The sequence below is a fragment of the Urocitellus parryii genome, chromosome 1 (assembly GCF_045843805.1).
Source record: "Urocitellus parryii isolate mUroPar1 chromosome 1, mUroPar1.hap1, whole genome shotgun sequence".
NCBI lineage: Eukaryota > Metazoa > Chordata > Mammalia > Rodentia > Sciuridae > Urocitellus > Urocitellus parryii.
In genome coordinates, this window is record NC_135531.1 from 206,369,753 (window position 1) to 206,396,004 (window position 26,252).

A 26,252-nucleotide genomic window follows, 5' to 3' on the forward strand; every position below is an offset into this window, starting at 1 on the left:
GTTCCTTTGAGACCCTCGTTCTAGAAAAGTCCTCCCCTATACACAGGACGAAGGAATGCTACTCAGGGAAGCCAAGAAGAATCTGAACCGGCCTTGCTGGGCCCCTGGTATTGGGCCAGTCTGTTATCATTAGATAATACCTTTGATGCAGTCACGTTTCTGCACAGCTGTCCATCAACATAAGCATAAAAAGAGTTTTCTCTGGGTCTTCAATTCCGAATGCTCCTGTCACATAAAACTTTGATTAAATAGATTATGCTTTTTCTCTTGATAACCTTGTTGTTGTTGTTGTTGTTGTAGAAGTGTGACCTTTATGATGGCTTAGGAAAATGTAACACCTTCTCAATTCTACACTATGAACACGTAAAATGCAAGAAATAAAATGCACATATCCTTAGACTTAGCGATTCATTTTTAGTAGTAAACCTGAAGTGAAAGTAGCAAGTGATACTAAGATGTTGTTTAAAATTTTTAATTGTATGTCTCTTGTTACACAGGTAATAATAATTTCTTTTAAAAAACGGATCCACTCAGTGAATGGAGCTCTCTATTGTACATATGATGGTATCTCTACAAGACATGAGGCTATGAAGATTTTAAAACAGAATGAGGTAGATTTACACAAAATTTATAGTTTATCTCCATATTCATATATTCAGGTACCCATTTGAATGCCTAATAAGAATCTAAAATTTTAATGATATAAAATGAAAAGCTGACAACACATGTAATAGTTAATGTGTCAATTTGACTGGGCTAGAGAATGCCCAGTAAAATGTTATTTCTAGGTATATCTGTGAATGTTTCTAGGAGAGAATGGCAATTGAATTGGAAAACTGAAGTAAAAAGGATCCACCCTCACGAATATGGATAGGCACCATCCAATCTGTTGAACATAAAGGTAGAAGATGGGTAAATACATTCTTCCTTTTGGAGCAGGAACATCCCTCCCCTGCTCTCAGACACTAGCAGTTGTGATTCTTGGGCCTTCAGACTCAGACTGGAATTACAGGACTAGCTTTTCCAGGACTCCAGCTTGCAAGTAGATCATGCAACTTATCTTCATGAGCCAGTCCCTCATAAGAAATCTCTTTCTAAATATCTATGTATTTCCTAATGGTTCTGTTCCTCTGAAGAACCCTAATACATATGGTCAAATAATTTTCAATAAGAGTATCAAGACCATTCAATGGGTGAAAGACGGTCTGAAGAAACTGGGAGTATTGAAAATCTTAAAATCTTTGGTGCCAGAACTTAAATCTTTTTTTTTCCTTTTTTTTATTGTTTGTTCAAAACATTCAGAACTTAAATCTTAAAATCTATAATGGCACACACTTGTGATCCCAGAGATTCGGGAGACTGAGGCAAGAAGATCACAAGTTCAAAGCCAGCCTCAGCAACCAGCAAGACCCTGTCTCAAAAAAAAAAAAAAAAATATATATATATATATATATATATATATATAACTAAAAGGACAGGGTGTATAGCTCAGTAATAAAGCACTCTTGAGTTCAATCCAGGTGGGTAGGGGGAGAGGGGATAAATATAAACTTTGGCTCCAAATATTGATTCAGGAAGTGCACTGAGGGTTTCAGACTCCAGAAGAATACATTTCGAACACCCTTTCTAGAATTGGCCAAGAAGAATATTTGGAAAAAAAAAAGAAGAATGTCCAGGAAATATTAAGACAATCAGCAAGAAAAGAATTTCCAGGGAATGAAATCAGGGCCTAAATCAAAATTCAACACATTACAGGTATGGTGCACACATCTACTCAATGAGATTTCAGAATTGCTTTGGCTTAGTGTCTCTCACTCTTTCCCTTTCCACGTGGGAGAGTTTATTGCACTTACCATTCTCAGTTCCATCACTGAATATTGGGTGTGTTGCAGTCTCTAGATACAGTTCAGACCTGATAGAGAAACTGGCACGTGTCACTGAGCGCTCACACTTTCTGAGTTTGATGTCTTGATTGGATGGAATTTTTGGTTCTATTCTTTTGGGGATGAGGTAAATATATTTTGTGTATGAAGAAGAATGAACCAAATGATAGTGATTCAAAGGACAAGGCAAACTATGCTGGTGATTATTCTGGCCCAGCCAAACCTGGTTCTCCTAACTTTACAAGGATTTTCTAGTCTCCTTATATCTGAATGGGGCTAGGTAACTATTTCTTGACTGAGATATGAGAAGAAATGACAAGGGTCAGTTTTGGATCACAGCATTTAATTAATAGTCCAAGTCTCTCCAGACTCTGCTTTTACCCAGCTCTGTGATTCTGGAGGTATATCTCAAGATGGGGCTTCCAAGCGATAAGGATACAGAGACTCCCCTGCCAAGTTGTGCTAGACATTGTGCATGATGGGTAAAACTGGCTTGCCCCTTATCCTCAAACTAAGGATTGAACCCAGGCATGCTCTACCACTGAGCAACATCCCCAAAGGCCCCACCTTTGTCTTTTGGAGACAGAGTCTCACTAAGTTGCTGACGCCAGCCTCAAACTTCCATTCCTCCTGCCTCATCCTCCTGAGTAGCTGGGATTACAGTTGTGCACCACCATGCCTGGCTAAACTTCTATTCTTTATAAATTATCAAGTCTGAGATTATCTATAATAGCAACAGATAACAGAATAAGACACTCTCAACATTTTCAAGAACTTTAATCTGACTCTTTCCAAAGAAAAATAGGCATAGGATTTTTAAACGGTAAATATAAAGATTTATTATGAATTTTAACATTTTTAGACACCAGCTTTCATTTCTAACAAAAATATAAAAATAATGAATACTTCTGATGGTACTAAAACCTAAAAATATCAGGGAAAAAAAACTTTTCCCTTTTAATTTCAGGTGGAAGCTAGCATTTAAAAGGTTTAGAAACTTCTAGATTTCTTGTCTAAATATGACTTAATTCGACTTTCCAGCTCTTCATGAAACATATATTGTCAGAATAAATGTCCTTCACCAAAAAAAGAACTTTACTTCTCTGAATAGGATTTTAAATTTTATGCTTAAAGTTTCCACAAATTAAGAACAATGAAATGTTAATAAACTGGGTCTCTTTCCAAATTACACTTAAACCCAGAGAGGGCAGGAACCATGTGCTACCTTCAGCCATTCTTGGTATCTAGAGGGAGAAGTAATGAGCCCCTAGCTTTGCATTTACTTCTCCCTGTGTTTCAAGGTTTTCCATCTCTTAGACGGATTCTTTTTAATGTCACTGTTAAAGAAAGAAAATGCTAGTCTTTAGAAGCTCTCTTTGGAGAGGAGAGGGATTGGAAGGAGTCAGGGGACAGTTGGCATGCTCAGAGAAGGAAAGTTCAAGAAAAAGACCACACTTAGCTCTGAGAACGTTGGGTCTGTGGAGTTAATTGCTATGCAAAGTGGGGCATGATCACTCCTGAAGTCCTTTGAATCTTGAGTAAAGTCTATAGAAATCACAAACCACCAAGTGTAACTACGTTCCTTCACTTTTTTTTAAATATGTTTTTAGTTGCAGATGGACACAATATCTTTATTTTTATTTATTTATTTTTATGTGGTGCTGAGGATCGAACCCAGGGAGGGCCTCATGCCTACAAGGCAAGTACTCTACCACTGAGCTACAACCCCAGCCCCTATTCCTTCACTCTTGAAGTTCCTTGAATTTTTGGTAAAGTCTACAGAAATCCCAAACTGCTCAATGTTACTGCATTTCCTCTGGATAATACTAAGTATCGAGTCTACATGTTGGTGGGCACAGGGCCAAAATGGAATTGGCCAACATGACTGCGGCAGAATGAGCCAACATGGGCAGGGGGACATCTGGATCACTGAAGGTCGATTTCAACAGACATGGAACTCATCCACATAACTTATGAACAAAACTGTTTTTAACACAGTGTACTTACATATTTATAAACATACAGCCAAGTTCAAAACAAAGATGAATTCAAAAACTTGGAAATATATTTTTTTATTTAAAAAGAAATGGACACTAAAGAATTAAAATTTTCGATTTTTAAAGGAAAGGATATTCATTTTTGCCAAATGTTTACAGTGATTTGTATTAAAAGCTATAATGTTCATATGATTCCATCAGTTTATTCTTCGAAATATGCGACGTAAGATTGATCTAGAGAACACTTGACCACATCTACTTCTCCACCTCCATTCTTCTCCCGCTGAAAGTGAATGTTAATTAAATCCTCCACAATTTCTTCTTCCATCTGAATGTTCTCTATTCCCTTCAGAAGCACCGTCCTCTTAGATATTCCTGAAAATACCTAAGAAAGAAAAAAAGATAAATACAAAAATTGCCAAAAGTTTTGAATTCAAAACCTTTCGTCCAAAAGCTGTGCTTAGAATTTTGGATTTTATGTCAGTAGAAATAGGAGGCTGTAGGATTTTTCAAAGAGAATGTCAGAGTCAGATCTGAGTGTCAGAAAGATAAGTCTGGTGGCATTACGAAGAATGGAGGAAAGGAGGGCAGTTCAAGAGACAGGTAAAAAGGTAGTCAGAGATGGACTGACATGATTTGGTGAATCTGAAATGGTGGAGGTGAGGCAAAATGAAGAGTTAAGTATGAGTTCTTGCCACCAGGTTTGTGGACTCGGTAGATAGTGGTACCATCTTAGAAGGAACAGGAAGAGGGTTTGTGGTAAAAATAATGAGTTCAATGAAAACAGCAGAAAGAATGATTTCTAATACCCAGTGATAACAGATACACAAGAGAAATGCAGCTATGTTCCACATATAAAAATAAAGATGTGGGCTGGGGATGTGGCTCAAGCGGTAGCGCGCTCGCCTGGCATGCGTGCGGCCCGGGTTCCATCCTCAGCACCACATACCAACAAAGATGTTGTGTCCGCAGAGAACTAAAAAAAAATAAATAAATATTAAAAATTCTCTCTCTCTCTCTCCTCTCTCTCTCTCCTCTCTCACTCTCTCTTTGAAAAAAAATAAAATAAAGATGTTTTGTTATTATGTGAGTAATTTTCATTTAAAAATAAATAAAGTAAAATAAGGCACTGATTTATATTAAAATATTCTTTAAAAAGTCAGACTCATTCTGAGCCAAGAAAAAAATGAAAATACTATTTTGAAATCCTCACTGATAAAATTCAAATAGTAACAGACACAATTTTTTTTTTCTTTTCTGTGTGTGTCTCTCTGTGGTGGGGAGGGAGGGTAGGTTTGTACAGTAAGTTCTCAAAATGAAAGAAAAGATGACTTTTTGAACTGTAAGCCCAGCTGCTCAAGAGGGAAGCCTGGGAAACCTAGTGAGACTCTCATCTCAAAAAACAAACCAACAAACAAAAAAAGATAACTTTACCTGATACTTTTTCACATGTCTTTCTATGTATGGAGAAACAACAACTCTATGGCAGCTTTGATTTATGTAAAGAGGATATTCTTTCTTTTTCAATATCTTGTCAACAACTGAAAGTAAGCAAAAAGGTTTTTTTTTAATATCATAAACATTTTTAATCAAACTTAAAACTTCCTTCCTACAAAATAATATCACTGTGAATAGTGAATTGAGTGATTAATTTCTAAGAAATGTTACCACCCACAAGGAGACTTCACAGTACATAATTTTAAATAGTTCCTTCTGCCTTAAACTATCCCCTACAGTCCATCAATGCACAGAGGGCTGATTGTTCTCAGATGGACACTGAGTTACATAAGAAACTATAGTCATGTTGGGCACAGTGGCATATGTCTATGATCCCACAGGAGGTAGAAGCCAGATCATGGCAAGTTTGAAGACAATCATCAACTTAACAAGACCCTGTTTCAAAATTTAAAAAGGGCTGGGGATATAGTTAAGTAGTAAAGAACCCCTGGGTTCAATCCCTGGTACCATAAAAGAAAAAAAAAATACAATAGTCATCTGCACTCATCCTAACAAGACTGGAGGGTTTCTGTTTCTCAAGAAGAATAAGTGAGCTGGGCATGGTGGCACATGCCTGCAATCTCAGTGTCTAGGGAGGCTGAGGCAAGAGGATCAAAAGTTTGAGGCCATCTCAGCAATTCAGCAAGACCCTCAGCAACTTAGTGAGACCCTGTCTCAAGATAAAAAATTAAAAAGGGCTGGGGATATGGCTCAGTTGTTAACCACCCCTGGTATCAAAAAAAAAAAAATAAGTACAAATGAAAACTATGATTAGAACACCATAAATATACAGTAAGTTATAAATTTATTTTACATTATACATATATATAGTAAATTATTTGGTCATCCCAGTATAGCTTATTCAGGAAACTGAAATAATGTGGAGAAGGAGGGTACTAAAGGAAGACAAATAACAAAAATTCATCAGTTTTCTCCAACACAAATGATAGAAAGGACAGTCTGATTTTTTTAGCAGCATTTTTCCCTAGAGTAGAGAAAAGTCATATGTCAAAACTGGATTAGGTTTAACAGAAACAATCCTTGAGAATATTTAACTATTTTTTTTAAAAAAATCCTCTCATAAGTCCACCTTGGGTCAGCAATAAGGTACAATGGTTAGAAGTACAGGTCTTCTTGGTGAGGATGTGAAGTTGGCACCCTGAAGCACTGTATGAAGGAACGTAAAATGGTACAGGCAGTGTGGAAAACAGTATGGCAATTCCTCCAATGTTAAATAGACTTGCCATATGATCCAGCAATTCCTCTCACAATTATATATCCAAAAAAAAATGAAAGCAGGGATTGAATAGATATTTGCCCACCAATATTCACAGAAGCATTATTCACAACAGCCAAAAGGTAAAAGCAACAGATGAATGTGCTAGATACACACACACACACACACACACACACACAGGCATAACAGAATGTTATTCAGCTTTAAATAATGAAATTCTGACTATAATACAATACAGATAAAGCTGTACTAAGTGAACTAAATCAGACACGAAAAGACTAACAATGTATTACGATTCCACTTATTCAGAAAAGGCATGCTCATAGAGAAGAAATTAGAATTGTGGTCACCAGGTGTCATGAGCCACCCATGGGTTGCATGTGGGTCACCACGCATGGAAGCCTAGAGGATAGAAATATCTGGTGTCTGGGAATGACCAGTGGACATTTTCTCTGGTCAATTGCCCAGGGACAGTGAGAATTTCTATCCCACTCTGCCCTGACCCACCCAGCACCTGAGATGGGTGTGACCTGCCAATCAACCTGCTGACTGTAAGACATCACAAAGCAAGACTTTGTCCTTGAAACCTTATCCCTGACTTTGATGTACCCTCTTAAATAAACCACTGGAGCCATCTTTCCTTTGTCTAATGCCAGCACCCATGTGGACTAGATCTATCAGGGGCTCTGCTTTTTGTAAATATATTTCTGACTATTTGTGTTTTGTTCTTCACTAATTATTTGAGACTTTAAGTGTTCAGGTGTCTTACACCCTCCTGGGCAGGAAGAAGATCCCCACAATGAGACTCTAGTCATTGCCCTTATTAACTAGGAGCTAAAAGAGAATGTAAGAGGGAGATCTTGTTTAATGGGGATAGACTTTCAGTATGAGATGATGGAAATGGATAGTGGTGATAGTTGTACAACATTCTGAAGGTACTTGATGTCACTAAATTATATACTTTAAATGGTTAGAGTGATAAATTTCATATTATGTATATTTTAATCACCATTTAAAAACAATTTTTAACAAGTTCAGGCCCTACATCAAATAGACTTGCTTCAGTTTTGACTCTGGTACTTATTAACAATGGGATTTTTTTGCTTACTTCTTGACATTTCGGTTTTCTTTTCTGCAAAATGGGTATAATTATATTATCCATCTCATAAATTGTCGTGATGATTTTGTAAAACCAGAGTTCTGAATTACTTGAAATATTCACCTTCAGATACTTTTATATCCTTCAGAAGTTACTTTTTATAAGGTTCAATATTTTTATCTCCTTTCAGCCAGACATAACCCCTTGGATATTCCCAGAAAGGACATGAGCTCAGATTCTCAAGCTCATATTAGCACCCACTATAAAGTATTTAATTATATTCTAATGCACAGATAAGTCTCTTGTTGATTTTTTTAATACAAGACATGGACCACTAACATCAAGCAGAGAAATTGAACATAAGAACTTGGAAAATTAAAATCTGGGTCCTTAACTATTGAACTTTCTACCAAGTTATGATCCATTTCTAAGACCTCTTCCATTTGTGTCTCTATTTAACTATAAAACACCTGCAAATGGGCACAATGGCACTTGTCTGTAATCCTATCTATTCAGGAGGCTGAGGCAGAAGGAGCACAAGTTCAAGGCCAGCCTGGGTACCTTAGTAAAACCCTGTCTGCAAATTAAAAATAAAATGTACAGGATGCACTTCAATGATAGAGCACCCCTAGGTTCAACCCCCAGTACCACACACACCACACACACACACACACAAAAAAAAAAAAAGCTCTAAATTTTGTCCAAAGGTCCAGAGGAAATGCTTCACTTTTTACTAAATTTATGCTTTCAAAGCAGCAGTATTTCAATTTTTTAAGAAGTACTTATTACATTGGTATGAAAAAATATAATCCATGTTTTTTAATTATATAGTTGGATTTTTACTATACATATAAACCCAAGAGAAGCCCAAGTATTTCACTAACAAGAACAAGAGTATTTTGAGTATTTTACATAGAGAATCACTTGAACATATTTTAAAAAAACAACTGTAGAATCTTTTCATTTGTAAGTATGTAAACCTTCCTAATATGATCTGATAAAAGTCCATTTTTTCCCTTTTTCTTTTATGTGTGTGCATGTGAGAGAGAGAGAGAGAAAGAGAGAGATTCTGGGTATTAAACCCAGGGCCCCAGACATGCTAAGCAAAGCACTCTACCATAAGCACTGAGCAACATTGAAGACCTTTTTTATTTTTTATTTTGAGACAGGGTCTCCCTAAGTTGCCCAGACTGGCCTCAAACTTGCAATCCTCCTGCCTTAGCTTCCTGAGTTGCTGGGATTACAGGCATGCACCACCACATCCAGCTAGTAAAACTCCATTCTACCAGAAAAAAAGAACAAATGTCTAGCTCATCTCTCCTGGAATAGATTTCCTCTACCTATAAGACCTTTGTCAGTAATAATATGTGAGATGAAAGTCAGAGTTGGGTTTTTTGAGGGTTTGGTTTTGGTTTTGTTTCATTTTGGGATGCTAGGGATTGAACCCAGAGGTGCTTTACGCTGAGCTACATCCCCAGCCCTTTTCATTTTTCATTTTGAGACAGGGTCTTACTAAGTTGCTTAAAACTTTACTAAGTTGCTGAGGCTGGCCTCAAACTTGTGATCCCTCTATCTCGCCTCCTAAGTTACTGGTTGAAGAGAGATTACACTTACACTTTAGTAAGTAAGTTACTTATCTTTTTAGGCCTGTTTCCTCGTCAGTAAAATAAATATATCATCTACTTCCAGAGTCGTGTGAGAATCAGAAGAGATAATAGATAGAGTGTCAGTGTACAATATACACACAGTGCCGTGTCTGATGGTGACCTTATGGTTTAAGGATCATGGGAGTGTTATCTGTAGCAACATTAGCCTTCTCAGTAGTAGTCAAAAAAGTTATTTTCTAGACTCTACCCTTTTATAAGGTGAAGTAAAATCCCCAATTATCATGATCATTAGAAGTAAAGGAAGTAGAATAGGAATACTTTCAGAAATGGCAGAAAAGAGTTAAATGACAGAGTACTAAACTTCTCAGTGGGCAAGTACCTCCAGCTTCCACAAATGTGATGACGGCACTTCCGGATCGCTTGTCATAGTCCACACTTTCCACCTCTCCACCTCCAAGTCGGGACTTGCAAAAGCTCAGCTCTAGTTTGTCTCTCATCTGATCTTCAGGCAACTCATCAGGAATTTCAGTAACATTGATCTTCATTTTAGAAACTTCTACATGAACCTGGGAAACGGTTTCATGTTTGGAAATATGGATGAGAAAAGAGCCCGTGTTCAACAGAATTCCTCAAAGCTTTAAATTACTGTGTTACCTGGAATCTGACTCCTGGGTTGAGTGGAACTGGATTGGCTGTAACCTCCAGAATCACGTCCTCCAGCTGCACACGATGCTTCTCCATTTGTAACACATTTTGTGCAACTGAAAATAATTTTGAAAGTATTAATTTCCAATTTCCCTGAAGTTTTTGTGCTTGTTTAAGAATAAATTTTCATGAATGTTTTGATTTTCTTTAATAGCAAATGATATAATTTTAACATTTTTCTTGGGATTTCCAAATGCTAATGGTCTTGTCATCAAAGCAGAATATATTTATATTGCAATACATCAGCAAAAATGAGAGTTTTTCTCAAATTCCATATTCATCTTAAGGGATCAATCTCTCCTCTGATTTATCTTAAGAGACATGCCCAATGATAATCCTCTAGAAATTCATATATTATTCATATATTATTTCCATCAGGCACACACCCTTCTTTCCACCACTGACAGCATTACCAGAGAATTCCTCTAATACATTAGATCTCAGTCAGAAATTCTTCCATGTTGAGTAAGTTAGGAAAACTTTTGCAGGCCAATGTCATTTTTACAATTAACTTTAACTGTATTTAACTTAATCATTTGTCACTCCCATGTTACAAGCACCATAGAAATACATAGTCGTTTTAGTCTTTGTCTTGATAAGGATAACATAATAAAAAATGAATGGCCCTGAAGACCACCAGGTCCCACCCTATAACTTCACAATGTACACTTGCTTATCAGAGTGAGAATATTTTATTTTGCTTTGTTGGTGATTTTTATTTTTTTGTCATATTTAATGAGGCATTTCATTTCACTAAAATGCTCTTGAAATCATTCTTTTGAAAATCAGGGAACCCCACTATACCAATCACAAAGCCATCAGGTCTAATTTTTTCACACAAATGGGACAGGCTCAGTACTATAATTATGCCAAAAACATTAAAAATCCAAAGAGCAACTATATGCAAATTTAAAATGTATGTGAGTAGGTATTTCTTTTTTTAATTGTGGGGCATGAGTTTAGAACACTTCAGTTGTTACAATTTGGAACTGCTTGTTCTAATGTATCATGAAGACAAGAGATGTTCATTCTCTGTCTCATAAACCTCACTATGTTTATGATAGCCAGATAGCACAGCTGGAGGGAGAGAGAAACAGGACTAGAAGGCAGGGCGTTGTCTTGTGGGAATTCAGACTCACTGTACCACAACATGACTTTACAACTTGGATAATTTTTTTTTTTTTTTTTGCTAAGGGCAACAGACGACAGTTACACAAAACATTAATGAAGTAATACTCAGATGATCCTCTTTCCCATTCACACCCCCCTCCCCAAGAAACTCCCAACATCTGGTGATATGACACAGTGGAGAGAGACCACTTTATGTCTCAACTTCTATGACTCCAACAGTCAAAGGCCAACTCCTGATTCATTGCGTTCAAATGTAGCCCTGTCCCAGGAGATCAGGGGCTCAGAGCCATGTCAACAGTAGAAACAGCGATGTGGCTCTATCTGGAGAAAATCCTAATCCCAGCATTTCCAGGTAAAGGCTGTGCAGAAACCTGGCTCAGAATCCTCACTTATGTCTGCCAGTTCCATCCCGACTACCACTGTCCACTGCCAATGTGGCTCCTGGCCTTGGCCTCTCCTCAGCTGCAGTGGTGGCTGGGGAAGGGGGCCTCATCTGAGCATTCACCAACCTTCTGGAAAGTCTTTCCTGTCAACATTTATTTTTAGGCTACCATGGTAGGACCGGGAGTCAGGAGATAGGGGTTATGATTTAGAATTTCTGAATATAAACATTGAATGGCCCTGAAGACCACCAGGTCCCACCCTATAACTTCACAAATACCAGAATGAAGGCCAACCTGCTCAGAGGAATGTTGGTCCTCGAGAAATTACACAGGCAAGTGATCGTGGACTGAAACCTCCAAAGCTTTAAGCCAAAATAAACCTTTCCTCCTTTAAGTGGATTTCTCTCAGGTATTTATCACAGTGATGAAAAGCTAACTAACACACATAATGTCTTATAGTCAGTTTTCTCATCTATAAAATGGGGATATTATATCTGCTTCAGAGTGTCACTACAAGGATGAGAAAAAATATTATATGGAAACATTGTAAACAATAACCAAATATCTAAGAAATAAATATATAACATATAAATACATAATTCTCTCACTTTTTCTAGTCAGTATTGTACAGTGTTCCATTCTAAAGCCCACATTATTCACATAGATAAGGACCTTCTAAATAACTGTGCCAATAATGCACTATCTCAAAATCTGGAAAGACCTGTCAAAATTCCAGTGCTCTCCAAAGATAACATGGTCATATATATTTTTTTAAGATTAATCATACCTTAAAGGGGAATGCAGGAAGGGAGGGGGAATGGGAATCAGAAAGATGGTAGAATGAATCGGACATAACTTTCCTATGTTTATATATGGATACACGACCAGTGAAACTCTACATCATGTACAACCACAACAATAAGATCATAATTAGAATAAGTTATACTCCATGTATATAAATATATCAAAATATACTCTACTATCATCTATGTCTAAAAAGAACATATTTAAAAAAAAAAAAAGAGAAAAAGAAACTACATCCAAAAAGGCAGAATAGAGTTAGATATTAGAAAAAAATGGTTTTACTTTTAATTATTAAAGATTTTTATTTTTATTTTTCTTCAAAAAGAAAAGGAAGAGTAGTCATACCTTCTTCTTTTTCAAAGGTGATAAGTGCTTGTCCTTTTTGTAGCTCATAAGGCACTTGTGATTTCACTTCAAATGAATAGGAAATGTTTGAAAACTGGCTAACATCCTCAGGAGTCTCTAGTGATGTGAATTTTATCTTTGTCTCTGGAATATCCTCTTTAATCTAATTCAAATAGAAATGTTTGCTTAAAATCAAGATAATAAATAACTTTAGTCCCACCAATGACAAAAGATTTGGTTAGCCAATAATTCATTCTCCACTGATTTTAGAACCTCATAGAATATTGACTGTAGACTTATTTAACATCTTTAGTAATTGCTTTTTCCCCTGCAAGTACTCAGTAATGTAATCAAATACTGATCTTTTAATATCATTTCACAAATGAAATTATAAATACATAATCCTCCCACTTTTTCTAGTCAATGTTTAAACTGGTCGGTATGTGTTCCACTCTAAAGACCACATCATTCATGTAGACAAGGACCTTCTAAATAACTGTGCCAATAATGCACTATCTCACAAGGAAATCATTAGATAACATGTTTAATTTCACTGCAAAGAAGTGTGAAATATAGGACTGGGTGTACTGTGGTTATGTTTATGACAAACCCAGAGAGTTTCATCTAAAATGAAAGACTACTGAATCATATGATATGAAATTTATCACATTTAAATTCCATATTTCCCCACACCTACCTATCAACTTTTAAACATTACCACAACATAGACTTATAAAAAAGTTAAGGGATACTAACAACAAGAATTAAAGGAACTGGGGATGTAGCTCAGTGCTTGCCTAGTATACATAAGGCCCTGGGTTCAATTCCCAGCATTACAAAGGAAAACAATAACAAAAAAAAAAAAAAAAGAAGACGAAGAAGAAGAAGAATTGCAACCTGAAGGATAAATTTAGGTGGTTATGATTAACTATTTAAAATGATGGGGATTTGCCTAACATACAAATAAAGTACCCCTGGGTTTGATTCCCAGCACAGTAATAATTAATTAATTAAACAAGGGCTGGTTCGGCTCAATAGTAGAGCTCTTGCCTATCATGCTCAAGGATCTGGGTTGGATCCTCACATCATAAAAATAAAAAACAAAATCACTGGGATTGACAGACATACACAACACACATAAATGCACAAATGAGTTAAATGTTTACATTTCTATTTCCCCTGGTTATTTTACATTCCTATTTTTCATGGTTATTTTGCATAAAAGGTGTATCACTAAAGATTAGACACATTCACTGAGTCATTTGATCTAACCTGACACTTATTTTAATCTTTACATCTAACTTCAGTAAAAATTTCTGATTGTTGGCTAGGTACCATGGCACATGCCTATAATCCCACCTACTCAGAAGGAGTACCACAAATTTGAGGCCAACCTCAACAATTTAGCAAGGCCTGACGCAATTTAAAGAGACGCTGTCTCAAAATAAAAAGGTCTGAGAGTATAGTTCAGTGGTAAAGTGCCCCCCAAATCCAATCTCCAGGACCAAAAATAAATCTGATTACCATAGGCTAACCAAGACAATCTGCATCTGCATATCTGTATTCAGGGGTACAGGGGCTCATGCCTGTAATCCCGTCTACTCCAAAGGCTGAGGCAGGAGAATCACAAATTTCATGCCAGCCTGGGAAACTTAGTGAGACCCTGTCTCAAAAATAAAATAAATAGGGCTGTGGGGAGAAGGGTGACCTGGGGATATGGCTCACGTGTTACAGTCCCTGCCTGCCTATCATGGGCAAAGTCCTGGGTACAATCCCCATCAACACACACACACACACACACACACACACCCCTACAATATGGGGCAGAAGTGGGGGAAGGGGGGTTTCTCAGTATACCCTGAGAAGGCAAGAGCTTTCCAGGGTGACTGAGAAAGCCCAATACTAGTCCTGGCTAGTCTCTATTGTGACAGAGAACAACTCACTTAGGCTCTCTTGATTTCAACTTAGGTCCTTGCAAAGTGGGTCTACTGGACTGGCTGGTTTCTAAAGGTTTTTGATCTGGCCCCAGTCTGAGAAGTAACCAGAATCCTAACATCTTCTGCTGAAATTCACCCATCTCATGAGCAGGGGCAACTTCACTTCCAGGTACTCAAATTTCAACAACAAAGTGATAATGTTTTAATTTTCTAACTATCAGGGCTGTTAAGAAGAAACAAGGAGTGAAAGGTACATCTAATTTAACTATAGGAAAATTTAGGAAAGAATTTAAATGGTGAGGATTAATATAAGTCCAACTTTTTAAACTAAAATTCAGTCAAATTACTAGCACCTTGGATGAGGAAGATGATAAATGGATTTAGTGAGAAGACCAAGTATTTGATCCAAAAGCGATTGGTAATAACTATCACTTTATTTGACTTTGTAAATCTTGTTCATTTTTTGGGGGGGGAGGAGGTTGTAAGTATTATTAAAGTGTATATAAGTAACAGAAAAGTGCATATATCCTCCAGGTACCATGGCACACACCTATCATCTCAATTGGGAGGCTGAAGCAGGAGGATCAAAAGTTCAAGCTTAGCTGGACAGCTCAGTGAGAACTTGCCTCAAAATAAAAAGGGCCAGGGATATAGCTCAGTGATAAAGTACCCCTGAGTTCAGTCCCCACTACCCAAAAAGAAACGTGTATGAATCCTAAGTATATATCAGGATAAAAATCACACAAAGCTGACACACTGTGTGACTGGTACCCAGAACATGACAACACCCCAGAAACCATCCTGGGTTTCCACAAGGGTCTTACCTGCCTCTGAAGGCAACTACTGGCCTAATTCTGAACATCTTGTTTTTGTGCTTTATTTAAATGGAAACAAATGGTATACCCTTGTTATGGTTTGGATACGTGGTATCCCTCCCAAAAGCTCCTGTGTTAATGCAAGAATGACTGGATTGTGAGAGCTGTCACTAAACAGCCCATCCTAGTTTGAATGGACTGACTGGGTGGTAACCATATGGCAGGTGGGGCATGGCTGCAGGAGGTGGGTCACTGGGGTGTGCTCTGGAAGAGTGCATCTTCCTGAGGCCCCTTGCCCTCTCTCATCTTCCTGGCTGCCATGAGGTAAGCAGCTTTCCTTCACCACGCCCTCTGCCCTGACATTCTGCCTCACCTCAGGCCCAAAGCCATAGAGTTGGCCCACTAAGTTCTAAATCTCTGAAACTAGGAGCCCAAATAAATTTTCCCTCCTCTAAATTGTTCTTGTTGGGTATTTTGGTGACAAGAATTAAAAGCTGATTAACAATAGCTGGGGATATAGTTCAGTTGGTAAAGTGGTTGCCTCACATGCACAAGGCCCTGGGTTCAACCTCACCACCACAAAATAAAACAAAACAAAAAACGTTAATTAACAACCTTCCACTGTCTTTTTTGATCAACACCATGTTTATGAGATTCATCCATCTTATTTTATGTAGTTGTGGTCTGGTCACTCTCAATGTTGTGCAATATTCAATTGTGTGTGAATATACCCTGATTTATTAATTTATCCTATTTTGGAAGAACATTTACGTTGTTTTGGTGCTCTGAATGTTTTTAAAATGAACTTCGTGTAATTACATCACTTTTTCTTAAAGCACATGTCCATAAAAAATGTGAAACACAAAATAGAGTACCTGGAAGACTCCGGCAGCCTCTTGTAACTCGGCTTCAAGCTTTTGAATCTCCTCCTTTAAATGGATATTTTTCTTTGTAATTTCATCAATTAATCCCTAAAAAATATCAAATGGTACCCACAAAGTTTAATAGAGCTCATTAGTTTAAAACTCATAGAGTTTAAAATGAGCTCATTTTTCCAAATTAATTAAAAATGCTAAATTTCCCCACCTGAGCAAGACAAAGAAAGGTAATAGATACTCTCAGAATTAATTGTGCTCTCATGAATAATATCTTCGTTGTATATTTTACCTTATCACCAGTGATTCTGCTAACATTTTCAATTTTTCTATCTCTATAATATGAATAAGGAAACTGCTTTTCACCCAGGACCAAAGTCAAAGACATTTTTATAATTGAGGCAGGGATTGAGACTAGTTCGCTTCCTTGCTATTTGTGACTACTAAATGACTTTTAAATTACACCAAAACTTTCAACTTGTTAATCTGTGGCAATATTTTTTAAAAATAAATAAATAAATAAGTTAGCTGTGATTCCCATAGTCTACAGCTGTCTTAAAAGGTCGAACACATAGCCTTTGGGTAACAGGCTTAAACTACCTGGGCCTCTGCTCCCTCTTTGGTTAAATCAGATAATTGCTAATTAATCTTTGAACTTCCAGGTGCAAATCCAAGAAATGAGGGAATGCATGAGAAAGCAGCTACATTCTGTTGTAAACTCTGTAAGCAAAAGATTAGAAATACAAACCTTCTTACAAGGCTTAAATAACACAACAAAACTTAAAAAAAAACAACAAAAAATTTCCAAAAATGTTGGATCCTAATAGCTTCCAAAATGCAAGGTAATATTAGACAAAGACATGTAAAAGTGCTTTACTAAAAATTAAATTTTTTATTAATATCTAGTTATTTTCCTTTTTACCTCATTTTGGTCGTCTTTCATCAATTCTTCATTTGTCTGATGTTCCTTAAGAACTTGTTTATTGTTGTCTTTATCAGCTTCCATGATTTTCTAATTAAAAAAAAAAAAAAACTTTCAGGGCTGGGAATGTAGCTCAGTGGTAGAATGCTTGCCTAGCATGCACCAAGCCCTGGGTTCAATCTCTAGCACCACAAAAATGAAGGAAGAGAAAGAGAAGGGATGGGGGAGGAGAAGGAGGAGGAGAAGAAATTTAATTTAAAATACTTTTTAAATAGTACATACACATACAAGGTGAAGAAGAAAGAAATAACAACTTTTATAGAGTCTACATTTCAAATAATTTTCACACCTATAAGTATATAAAAATTTCTTAAAATCATTTGCCTTCAAGGATATATAGAAAATAATGTGTATTAACATTCCTTACAGTTCACATTCCAATTACAATATTATGCTCCATTTTAAAAGACGACTAGTTTGATCTTCCAACCTTTCTAAAGGTTTTGATTTAAACATTTAATTCTCTCTACTGTATTTCCCAAAAGTAAACCAAGTCTAAAGGCCCCCAATGCATTCTTTCTCTACACAGGTGATCTCACTTGGAGTTTTAATAAACTCTCCCTGGGGTCAATTAATTTACATGTGTTTTTAAAACCTCTAACTGAAAATTAACATTCTTTTCAAGTATAAATGTAGGCAATTATGGTAGTGTTCATACCAACTGTAACAAAGTCACTAGTAGAAAGTACAGATAGTTTCATAGAATATTATAATTGTTGCAAATATACTGAAATATCGTTTTTAACACAGCTTCTACAGTAGTTATTAAACTCACTGATAGATCTTGTGAAATACTGTAATATATGAATACATATGAGTATCAAAAGTTTGTTTAAATATTCTGATAACCATATTTCAATATAATTGGTTTTCTTAATTAAGAATATGAAGAGAGAACCTAGAGAACGGGAGAAAATCTTTGCTAGTTATGCTTCTGACAGGATTAATATCCGGAATAGGTATAAAATTTTTTTTAAAAACTTATCATAAAAACAGGTACCCTAATTAATAAATGGGCAAATGAGCTAAGAAGAAATACAATGAACAACAAATACATGACAAACTGCTCAACATCAGTAACAATTAGGGAAATGCAAATCAAAACTACACTGAGATTTCATCTCACCCCAGTTAAAACGGCAGCCATCAAGAATACAAACAATAACTAGTCACAGTAGCAAACACCTATAATCCCAGCAACTTGGGAGGTTAAGGAAGGAAGACCATAAGTTCAAAGCCAGCCTCAGCAATGTAGCAAGGCCCTGTTTCAAAATAAAAAGGGCTGGGGATGTGGTTCAGTGGTTAAGCACCCCTGAGTTCCACACTGGTACCAAAAACAATCAAACAAACAAAAAAAGAATACAAACAATAATAAATGCTGAAGAGTTTGTGGAGAAAAAGGAACAGTTTTACACTGTTGGTGGTATTATAAATTTATACAACCCTGAAATTCAATCAGTATGGAGATTCCTCAAAAGACTAAAAGGAACTACCATATGACCCAGCTATATTACTTCTCAGTATTTATCCTAAAGTGTTAAATTCAGTCTACTATAGTGATACATGCATACCCATGTTTATGCAGCAAAATTCACAATGGTCAAACAATGAAACCAGCTTAGGTGACCATCAATGCATGAACAGAGAAAGAAATGTGGTATATATACACAATGGAGTTTTACTCAGCCATAAAGAAGAACGAAATCGTGTCATTTTCAGGAAAATGGATCAAACTTGAGAACATTATATTAAGTCAAATAGGCCAAACTCAGAAGGTCAAGGGTAGTATATTTTCCTCTCACAGGTGGAAGCTAGAGAAGAAAAAGGAAAAGAGGGGCAGGGGTGGGGAGATCTCATGAAAATCAAAGGGAGATCATTAGAGTAGAAGAAAGGTACCAGGGAGAAAAGGAGGTAATGATATTGGCCAAATTATTCATTGTGACAAACATGTAACAATGAATCCCACTGTTATGTACAATTATAATAATCCAATAAAAATGGAAAAGAAAAAAATCGGTTTCCTTTGTTAGTCTATGTATTTTTTTTTTTAATCTCAGGAGTGTTTCTTTTTTTGAATTTTTTTTAATATTTATTTTTTAGTTTTCAGCAGACACAACATCTTTGTATGTGATGCTGAGGATCGAACCTGGGCCGCACGCATGCCAGGCGAGCATCCTACCGCTTGAGCCACATCCCCAGCCCTAGTCTATGTATTTTTATACACTTAAAAAACTTCATTTTTTATTAGGAAAGGCCTATAGGCATCAGGTGTGGTGGCACATGCCTGGAATTCATGACACTGGGAGGCCAAGGCAGGAAAATCACAAGTTCAAGGCCAGCAACTTGGTGATACCCTGTCTCAAATAAAAAATATAAAAGAGCTAGAGGGGTAGCTCAGTGATAAAGCTCCCCTGGGTTCAACCCCTAGTATCAGAAAAAAGGGGGGGGGCATACGTTTTGTCACTCTAGCAAAGGAGTAAATGGTATAAAAAAAAAAAAAAGTCAAGAAGACCAGTCTGTACAATTACTAAGATGAAAACTTGCTAGATTGTTTGATACAAAAAAATCATGATTGTCTTTCTGGTTTTAGATGAACCTTAATAGCCAGTCTGCTGTATCATTTTCCAAGACTATAAGTAGTTAAATTCCTAGTATTTTCAAAAAGAAACATTATTGCTTTTTAAAAATAAAAGACAGCAGGGCACCATGGCACATGTCTGTAATCTCAGCAACTAGAGAGGCTAATAAGGCAAGATAATTCTAAATTCAAGGCCAGCTAAGTTTAGCAAGACCCTGATTCAAAATAAAAAATAAAAAGGTCTGGGTCATTGATAGAGCACCCCAGGATTCAATCCTCAGATATATATATTTAGACGCTGTGTGTGTAGCTTTTTTTTTTTAAGAGAAGACTAGCAAAAAAATTAGTCTTGCCCTAGTTTACCCAGTGCAAATACAGGAATATAAGAAAAATAGAGGGTCACATAGCACTCTAATCTTGGTTTCTAATACTATCTCCAATAAAATGAACCAAAGTTCCTTAAATCAATGGTCGATTTTAGTCCTAGGACAGGAAATATATAAGATAAGCCTGGAATATCTTCTGTCACTCTGTGATCCCAGTTTACCCTATTACACGTTACATGACTTTGATTAATCCCCCTATTTACTTTGATCATCTCATTATGGTGACATCTGCCAGGCACCCAGACTTTGATTTCTAATGCTATTCTCCACTCAGAGGAGCCAAGGCTCTTTGGAGAAATGACTGCTCCAGGGATTGGAACAGAAAAACTTCAAAATGTGCCTGGGACATCTTGTGATGCCAAAAAGCAAGGAAATGCTTAAAGAATGATGAGGACATGTCAAAAGGACACAGGATCCAGCTTTAGTTGGTTTTCACTGACCAAATCTGGGAATAAATTAGGGATTAAGACAAATAATGGTAGTCATGATTAAAGCCACTGAGTAAAAAACAAAACTGTGAGATGAAACCTAAGTAAATAAATTTTAAAAATGAAATTTTGGTGAAGACAGAAATATTTAATTAGTTTCAAAATACTTCCCCACAAAATACGTACTACTTTCAAAGGGGAAAAAACAAGTAACTCACAGCAGAAAAGCCTGGCAAAAGCCACCATACTGAGATAATTTAAATAATGTGATAAATCAATATCATGTAACATGAAATAGATGCCCTGAAGTCATAGTGTGATTTTGATGATATTCCTGCCAAAGATGCCATCTTCTGAATCTAAGACAAAAAAAAAAAAAAAAAAATTCAAGTTTAGGCATATTCTACAATACAACTGGCCTGTTCTCTTAAATAAAAGTGTCAAGTTCATGAAAATCAAGGAAAAACAGAGAAACTTCCAGACTAAAGGAAACCAAAGAATATCACAACTAAATACGCAGTCCATGATTCTGATATTGGGACAACTGGGATGTCTGAATTAAATATGATGATTAGATGGTAGAAATATCACTATTAATTTCATGATTATGATGACTATATTGTGGTTATATAAAAGCACATTTTTTTGGTAGGAAATCTATGCCCAAGTATTTCACAGTGATAGATCATCAAGTTGGAAATTTATTTACAAATAATTCAGGGCAAACAAAAATTGTTCTACTGTACTTCAAAATTTTCTGCAAGTTTGAGATGGTCTAAGATGAAAAAATATATACATTTTTTAAAACTACAGACACACACACACAAATATATATATATATATATATATATATATATATATATATATATATATATATATACACACATATCACTGTTGTATAAACAATTGCAGAATCTTCCTAATGGTGTTCACCCAAAGTCTAACACAATCTGACCCCAACTTATTTACCATATTTAAACAACTCCTCAACCACATTTGAGGGTTCCTTGAAGGAGGATCCCTCCTCTGTCTCCTGTACCCCACTATATCACCTCCTTCCACCCCTCCCAACCTTAATTAAGTTCAACCCAAAGAAATTCTGCTGTTCAAGGTCCATTCCAAATCTCCCCAAAGTTCTTAAAGACTTGTCTGATTCCTCCAAAATATTACATCCCCTCCCCCACTTCATTTTTTGGTTAGGAGTACTTGAATTTATTTTTGTATCTGTGTCTTTTTCTGTGACTGAGGACAGGAATCATGTTCACTCTCTCTTGCAATCCATTCAAAGCACAACTTTACACAATGAAAATATTCAATTTATGGAAGTGTATGGTATCTTGCATATTTGTTCTGCACAGACCTCGAATGCATGTGAAGTTCTTTTATTATATTTCCAAAAGACAGAAACTGCACTGTTATTTAAGTGCTTTCTTAAATTATTATTGTTGGTGGTGCATGCCTGTAATCCCAGCAATTTTGGAGGCTGAGGCAGGAGGTTCACAAATTCAAAGCTAGCCTCAGCAATTCAGACCCTGTCTCAAATTTTAAAAACAAAATAAAATTAAAAGGACAGGGAATATTGATTGTTCAGTGGTAACATGCTCCCGGGTCCAATCCCCAGTAAAGTGTCCCCCCCTAAAAAAAAATCATTTTTACAATGTATTAAAGGTTCTCAATGTAAATGGTCCCCCCAACTCCTTAGGCATGTTCACCACCTGAATAATATCCCTCTTTGAAGCGAGTCAGATGTGTGGTAATACTTTCCTTTTGCGCAATCATGTGGTGGGGCAGAATAATGACCCTTTCAATATCCACATCTTAATCCCCAAATGTAAAAATGTTAGATTACATTGCAAAGGAGACTTAAGGCTGCAGATTAAATTCAGGTTGCCAATCAGCTGTCTTTAAAATATGGAAGTCTTCTGGAATTATTTCTGGGAACCAGTGTGATCCAGAGAGTCCTTAAAAGTAAAAGAGGAAGACAGAAGAGTCAGTGAGATGTGAGGACTGAAGAATGGCCAGAGATGCAAAAGTTGCTGGCTTTGAAGATGGAAAAAGAGCAACTGAGTCAAGTGAGGTGGGCAGATTCTAGAACTCAGAAAGGAAATTGGTCCCAAGAGCCTCCAGAAAAGGAAAGCAGCCCTGCCAATACTTTGGCTTTAGCCCAGTGAGACCTTCATAGGACTTCTAACCTACAGAATTCTAAAATTAAAAGGAGGGAGGGGGATAAACCACTAAATCCATGTAATTCATTATGGTGGTGAAATAAAAACCAATACAAACCACCATCATCTCGTTTCCCTAAAATATCATATCACTGTGTTGCATAGTGGTTTTGAATGGAATCTTTGCATATTCGGGCCCATCTGCAAGAAGAAGAAATACAATGTATGCATGTTGTATATACTTGGAACATAGTGTCAAAGGACAAAAGTACAACAGTTTAAAGCTCTTACTTGGCTTTATTTTACTATTGGAGAATCCCACAACACTTTATTTCATAGATAGATTTAAATGTTCCCATGGGCTGAGTAGAAGTTGGTTTTGCAGACAAAGTTTTAAAAAGCAGAAGGGGGGGAAGTTTGTACAAAAAGTAGATTGGTCATTGCAATGTTACTTTCTTTGTAAGGCTTGGACAGACAGGAAATCAGAACAATAGAAAAATAACTGCTTGGTTACCAACAGGCTATTTCAGGTTACTTTTTTTTTTTTTTTTTGTATGAATTAAATCAGAGGGAAGTCATTATCATGCAAATTGAAACTAGCCTGCTTAGGAAACTTGGCTGTTATCTTTCTCAGAAGGACAGTTACAACTTAGTTTTACTTCAGTGACATGGAACTTTAGCATGGGTTACTCCATATTGATTTTTTAGTCTGGTCTCTTGGGGCCCAGTGCATGAGCTTAATCCAAATAATGGCCCCCTATAGTTTTGATTTTACAATAGTATTCTCCTTTGGATGCCTCCTACAAGAAAACCTTGCCAGTTCTGAAAAGTGAGGCATGGGTGCAGAACTCTGCGTCTGCCAAGAAGAATAGAAATCCATTTTCCTAAGAACTCCTCCTGGAGACCCTCCAAGAAAACAGTAGGGAGACATAAATCATTTTAAGTTTCAATTTCCCGAATGAAACAAAGCAAACAGACCCCGGGTCTGAGGGCCCGACCGCGCAGAGAAGGCTAAATGGCCTTCGAGGCAGGTGCGCCGCAGGGGTTTACGTGGCCCCAAACACCCAAAGTGCGGGGATCCCAACCCTGGCTCTCCCCAATTCCCGCGCGTCGCTGCGGTGGAACCCGCCTCCCTTCCCACAGGGGCTGCTGGTAGCAGGGATTAGCAGCCAGGGACTGGGCGCCCCACTCACCAGCGTCCACCAGCCAAGCGCAGCGCCCCCGGGCTCCAGCGCGCTTGACCTTCCGGGAAACCGCCCTTGCCCAGCGCGGCTGGGCGGCGACGCACTGGGTGCTGGAGCTGGCGCAGTCTCCTGCAGGAGCGCCCCGAAACAGCTTAGGTGCCCTCGAGTAGGTGCCACTCACTCAAACCGCTTGGTTCTTTAAAAAAAAAAAAAAAAGAAAAGAAAGAAAGAAAAGAAAGAACAGAAAAGGGGGGAAAAGACTTTTCTTTAAAACTTAAGCACGACTAGGAACACTAAAGCTTGTGGCTCCCGTGATTATCCACTAACAGAAACAAAAAGTTAGAACTGATTTCACTTTCGGTTCTTGAGACATGGTTGTTTTGTTTTTGTTGCGCCAACATTCTCCGAACAAGTATTCCTAAAGTTTCTAAAACACTAATTTTAGGACATGATTTTTAAAACACATTTTTTAAGTGTATTTTACAGCACAGACTGTTGGAAAAAATGGATAGAAACCAAAGTCAAAGCAGGAATCTTTCCAGATTATAACTGTTGTTTATTAGACATTGTAACCTTAGTTTATGAGTTTTTACAGTGAGTGATGCTTTGTCTCTGCCACATCCCCTGGGCTATGAAATTGGGAAAGCCGTGGTGTTGAGTTGGTTTCTATGACCCAAGTCCCTTGAAAGTTTTCTCATAATCTTTTGTTTTGTTGTGAAGCTTGTAAACAAATATTTCACTAGGTGTGAACTTTTCCTTTGAAAATAAAAACATCTGGTTAATTTCAAAAACTGCAATTTCCTAATCCTACACAAAGAACCCACCCCACAGCTGCACTCGCTCATACACAGAGGTGGGGAAAGGAGATGAATCAAAATTATCTCAAGGCATCAATCAATTCCTGTTTATGGTGACATGTAGTTGTATGTAGTAACTAATGTGGTAGTCCAAAATAACAGGCAGAAGCAAAATTCCTTCCCATCAAGAATCTTGAGCCAGGCATGGTGCATGTAAGCAGGAGGATTGCCAGTTCGAAGCCAGCCTCAGCAACTTAGTAAGACCCTAAACAAAAAATAAAAAATAATAAATAAATAAATTAATAAAAAAAAAGACCCTAAACAACTTAATGAGACCGTGTCTCAAAATTTAAAAAAATAAGAAGGGGTAGGGATGTAGCTCAATGGTTAAGCACCCCTTGGTTCAAGCTCTGGTACAAAAAAAAAAAAAAAGGATTTTTATGGACAGCAGTCTAAAGTGGCATGTCTAAGTGAAAAAAAAAAAAAATGTTGAGTGACAAGGACTTGTGTTTATCCTGGATAGAAAGTATAAAAACCCCATGTGTTGCAACTTGGGGGGTGGGAGATATTAATTCTGTTTTACCCTGGACTTTTAGAGGGAGCATTAACAAATTTGTTAAATAAAATTTAGAGGAGGCCATGTGGGGAAAATGGAGTTACTCCTGATGACATTCTACATCACCAAGAAAAAAACTAAGTTGTTGATCTGAACTTCCAAAAAATTAAGAGAAAGATAAAATAGCCAAATTCCAAACCAAGCCAGTTTTAACCAGCATGATAAGGAGGTCTCTCTGCTTAAACCTTTACAAGGAAAGTAGTTTTGAAAGACCGATCCATTTTCTATTTCTTTTTTCTACTTTCCTTAGTTGTTTTTATTTTCCCCCTTGCCCCTAAAGCCAGCATCCCCCACTCAGCTCACCATTAACCTGAGGAATAGACTAATCCCCTCTACCTGAGGAAATTTAAGATGTCTCCTCCACAAAAGAGGGAAAGATTAAAGGTAGAGGAGGTGGACTGAGATGAAATCATTGGGAGAAAAGTCCCAGAAGGCAATGGACTCAAGTGTGTCCCCTTGAAATTCATAAGTTGAAATCTGAACCCCCAATGTGATGATGGTCTTGGGGATGGAGCCCATGGGAGGTGGTTAGGTCAACAGGGTGGAGTCCACATGGATAGGATTGGTGCCCTTATGAAACAGGCCCAAATGATTTTGTTGGTCCCTTCCATTGTTGTGAGGACCCATTGGGAAAGTGCCATTTATGAACCAGGAAGAGAATTTGCTGCCCCCCCACCACCACTGAACTTGCTGATGACTTGATAATGACTTCTGGCCTTCAAAACTCTGAAAAATAAATTTATGTTTTTGTGTTTGTGTTACTAGGAATAAAGCCAGGGGTGCTTTACCACTGAGCTACAT

At 37.1% G+C, this 26,252-nt stretch overlaps 1 protein-coding gene across 3 annotated transcripts; it reads right to left on the reverse strand.

The window, feature by feature from the left end:
- Positions 1-2,808: 2,808 nt before the first annotated feature.
- Nmi (N-myc and STAT interactor) lies at positions 2,809-24,336 on the reverse strand. Of its 3 annotated transcripts, XM_026388896.2 has the most exons (9): positions 24,048-24,336; positions 22,539-22,650; positions 17,238-17,327; positions 16,316-16,411; positions 12,689-12,851; positions 9,975-10,081; positions 9,700-9,886; positions 5,315-5,421; positions 2,809-4,265 (listed from the first exon to the last, which is right to left on the reverse strand). In XM_026388896.2, the coding sequence occupies exons 3-9, from the start codon at positions 17,319-17,321 to the stop codon at positions 4,083-4,085; spliced, it is 927 nt and encodes a 308-aa protein (XP_026244681.1). In that variant the 5' UTR covers positions 17,322-17,327; positions 22,539-22,650; positions 24,048-24,336; the 3' UTR covers positions 2,809-4,082. The 3 variants fall into 3 exon arrangements, with proteins under 3 accessions (XP_026244681.1, XP_026244689.1, XP_026244672.1); XM_026388904.2 differs by lacking the exon at positions 22,539-22,650; XM_026388887.2 differs by lacking the exons at positions 22,539-22,650; positions 24,048-24,336 and adding an exon at positions 22,973-23,059.
- Positions 24,337-26,252: the final 1,916 nt, after the last annotated feature.

Excerpts from the sequence above, each read along its gene's own strand:
- Nmi (XM_026388887.2), bottom strand. Across the intron at positions 12,852-16,315 it reads AGGCTGCCGGAGTCTTCCAG|ATTAAAGAGGATATTCCAGA; the intron begins GTACTCTATTTT and ends TATTTGAATTAG. Across the intron at positions 4,266-5,314 it reads GACATGTGAAAAAGTATCAG|GTATTTTCAGGAATATCTAA; the intron begins GTAAAGTTATCT and ends TTTCTTTCTTAG.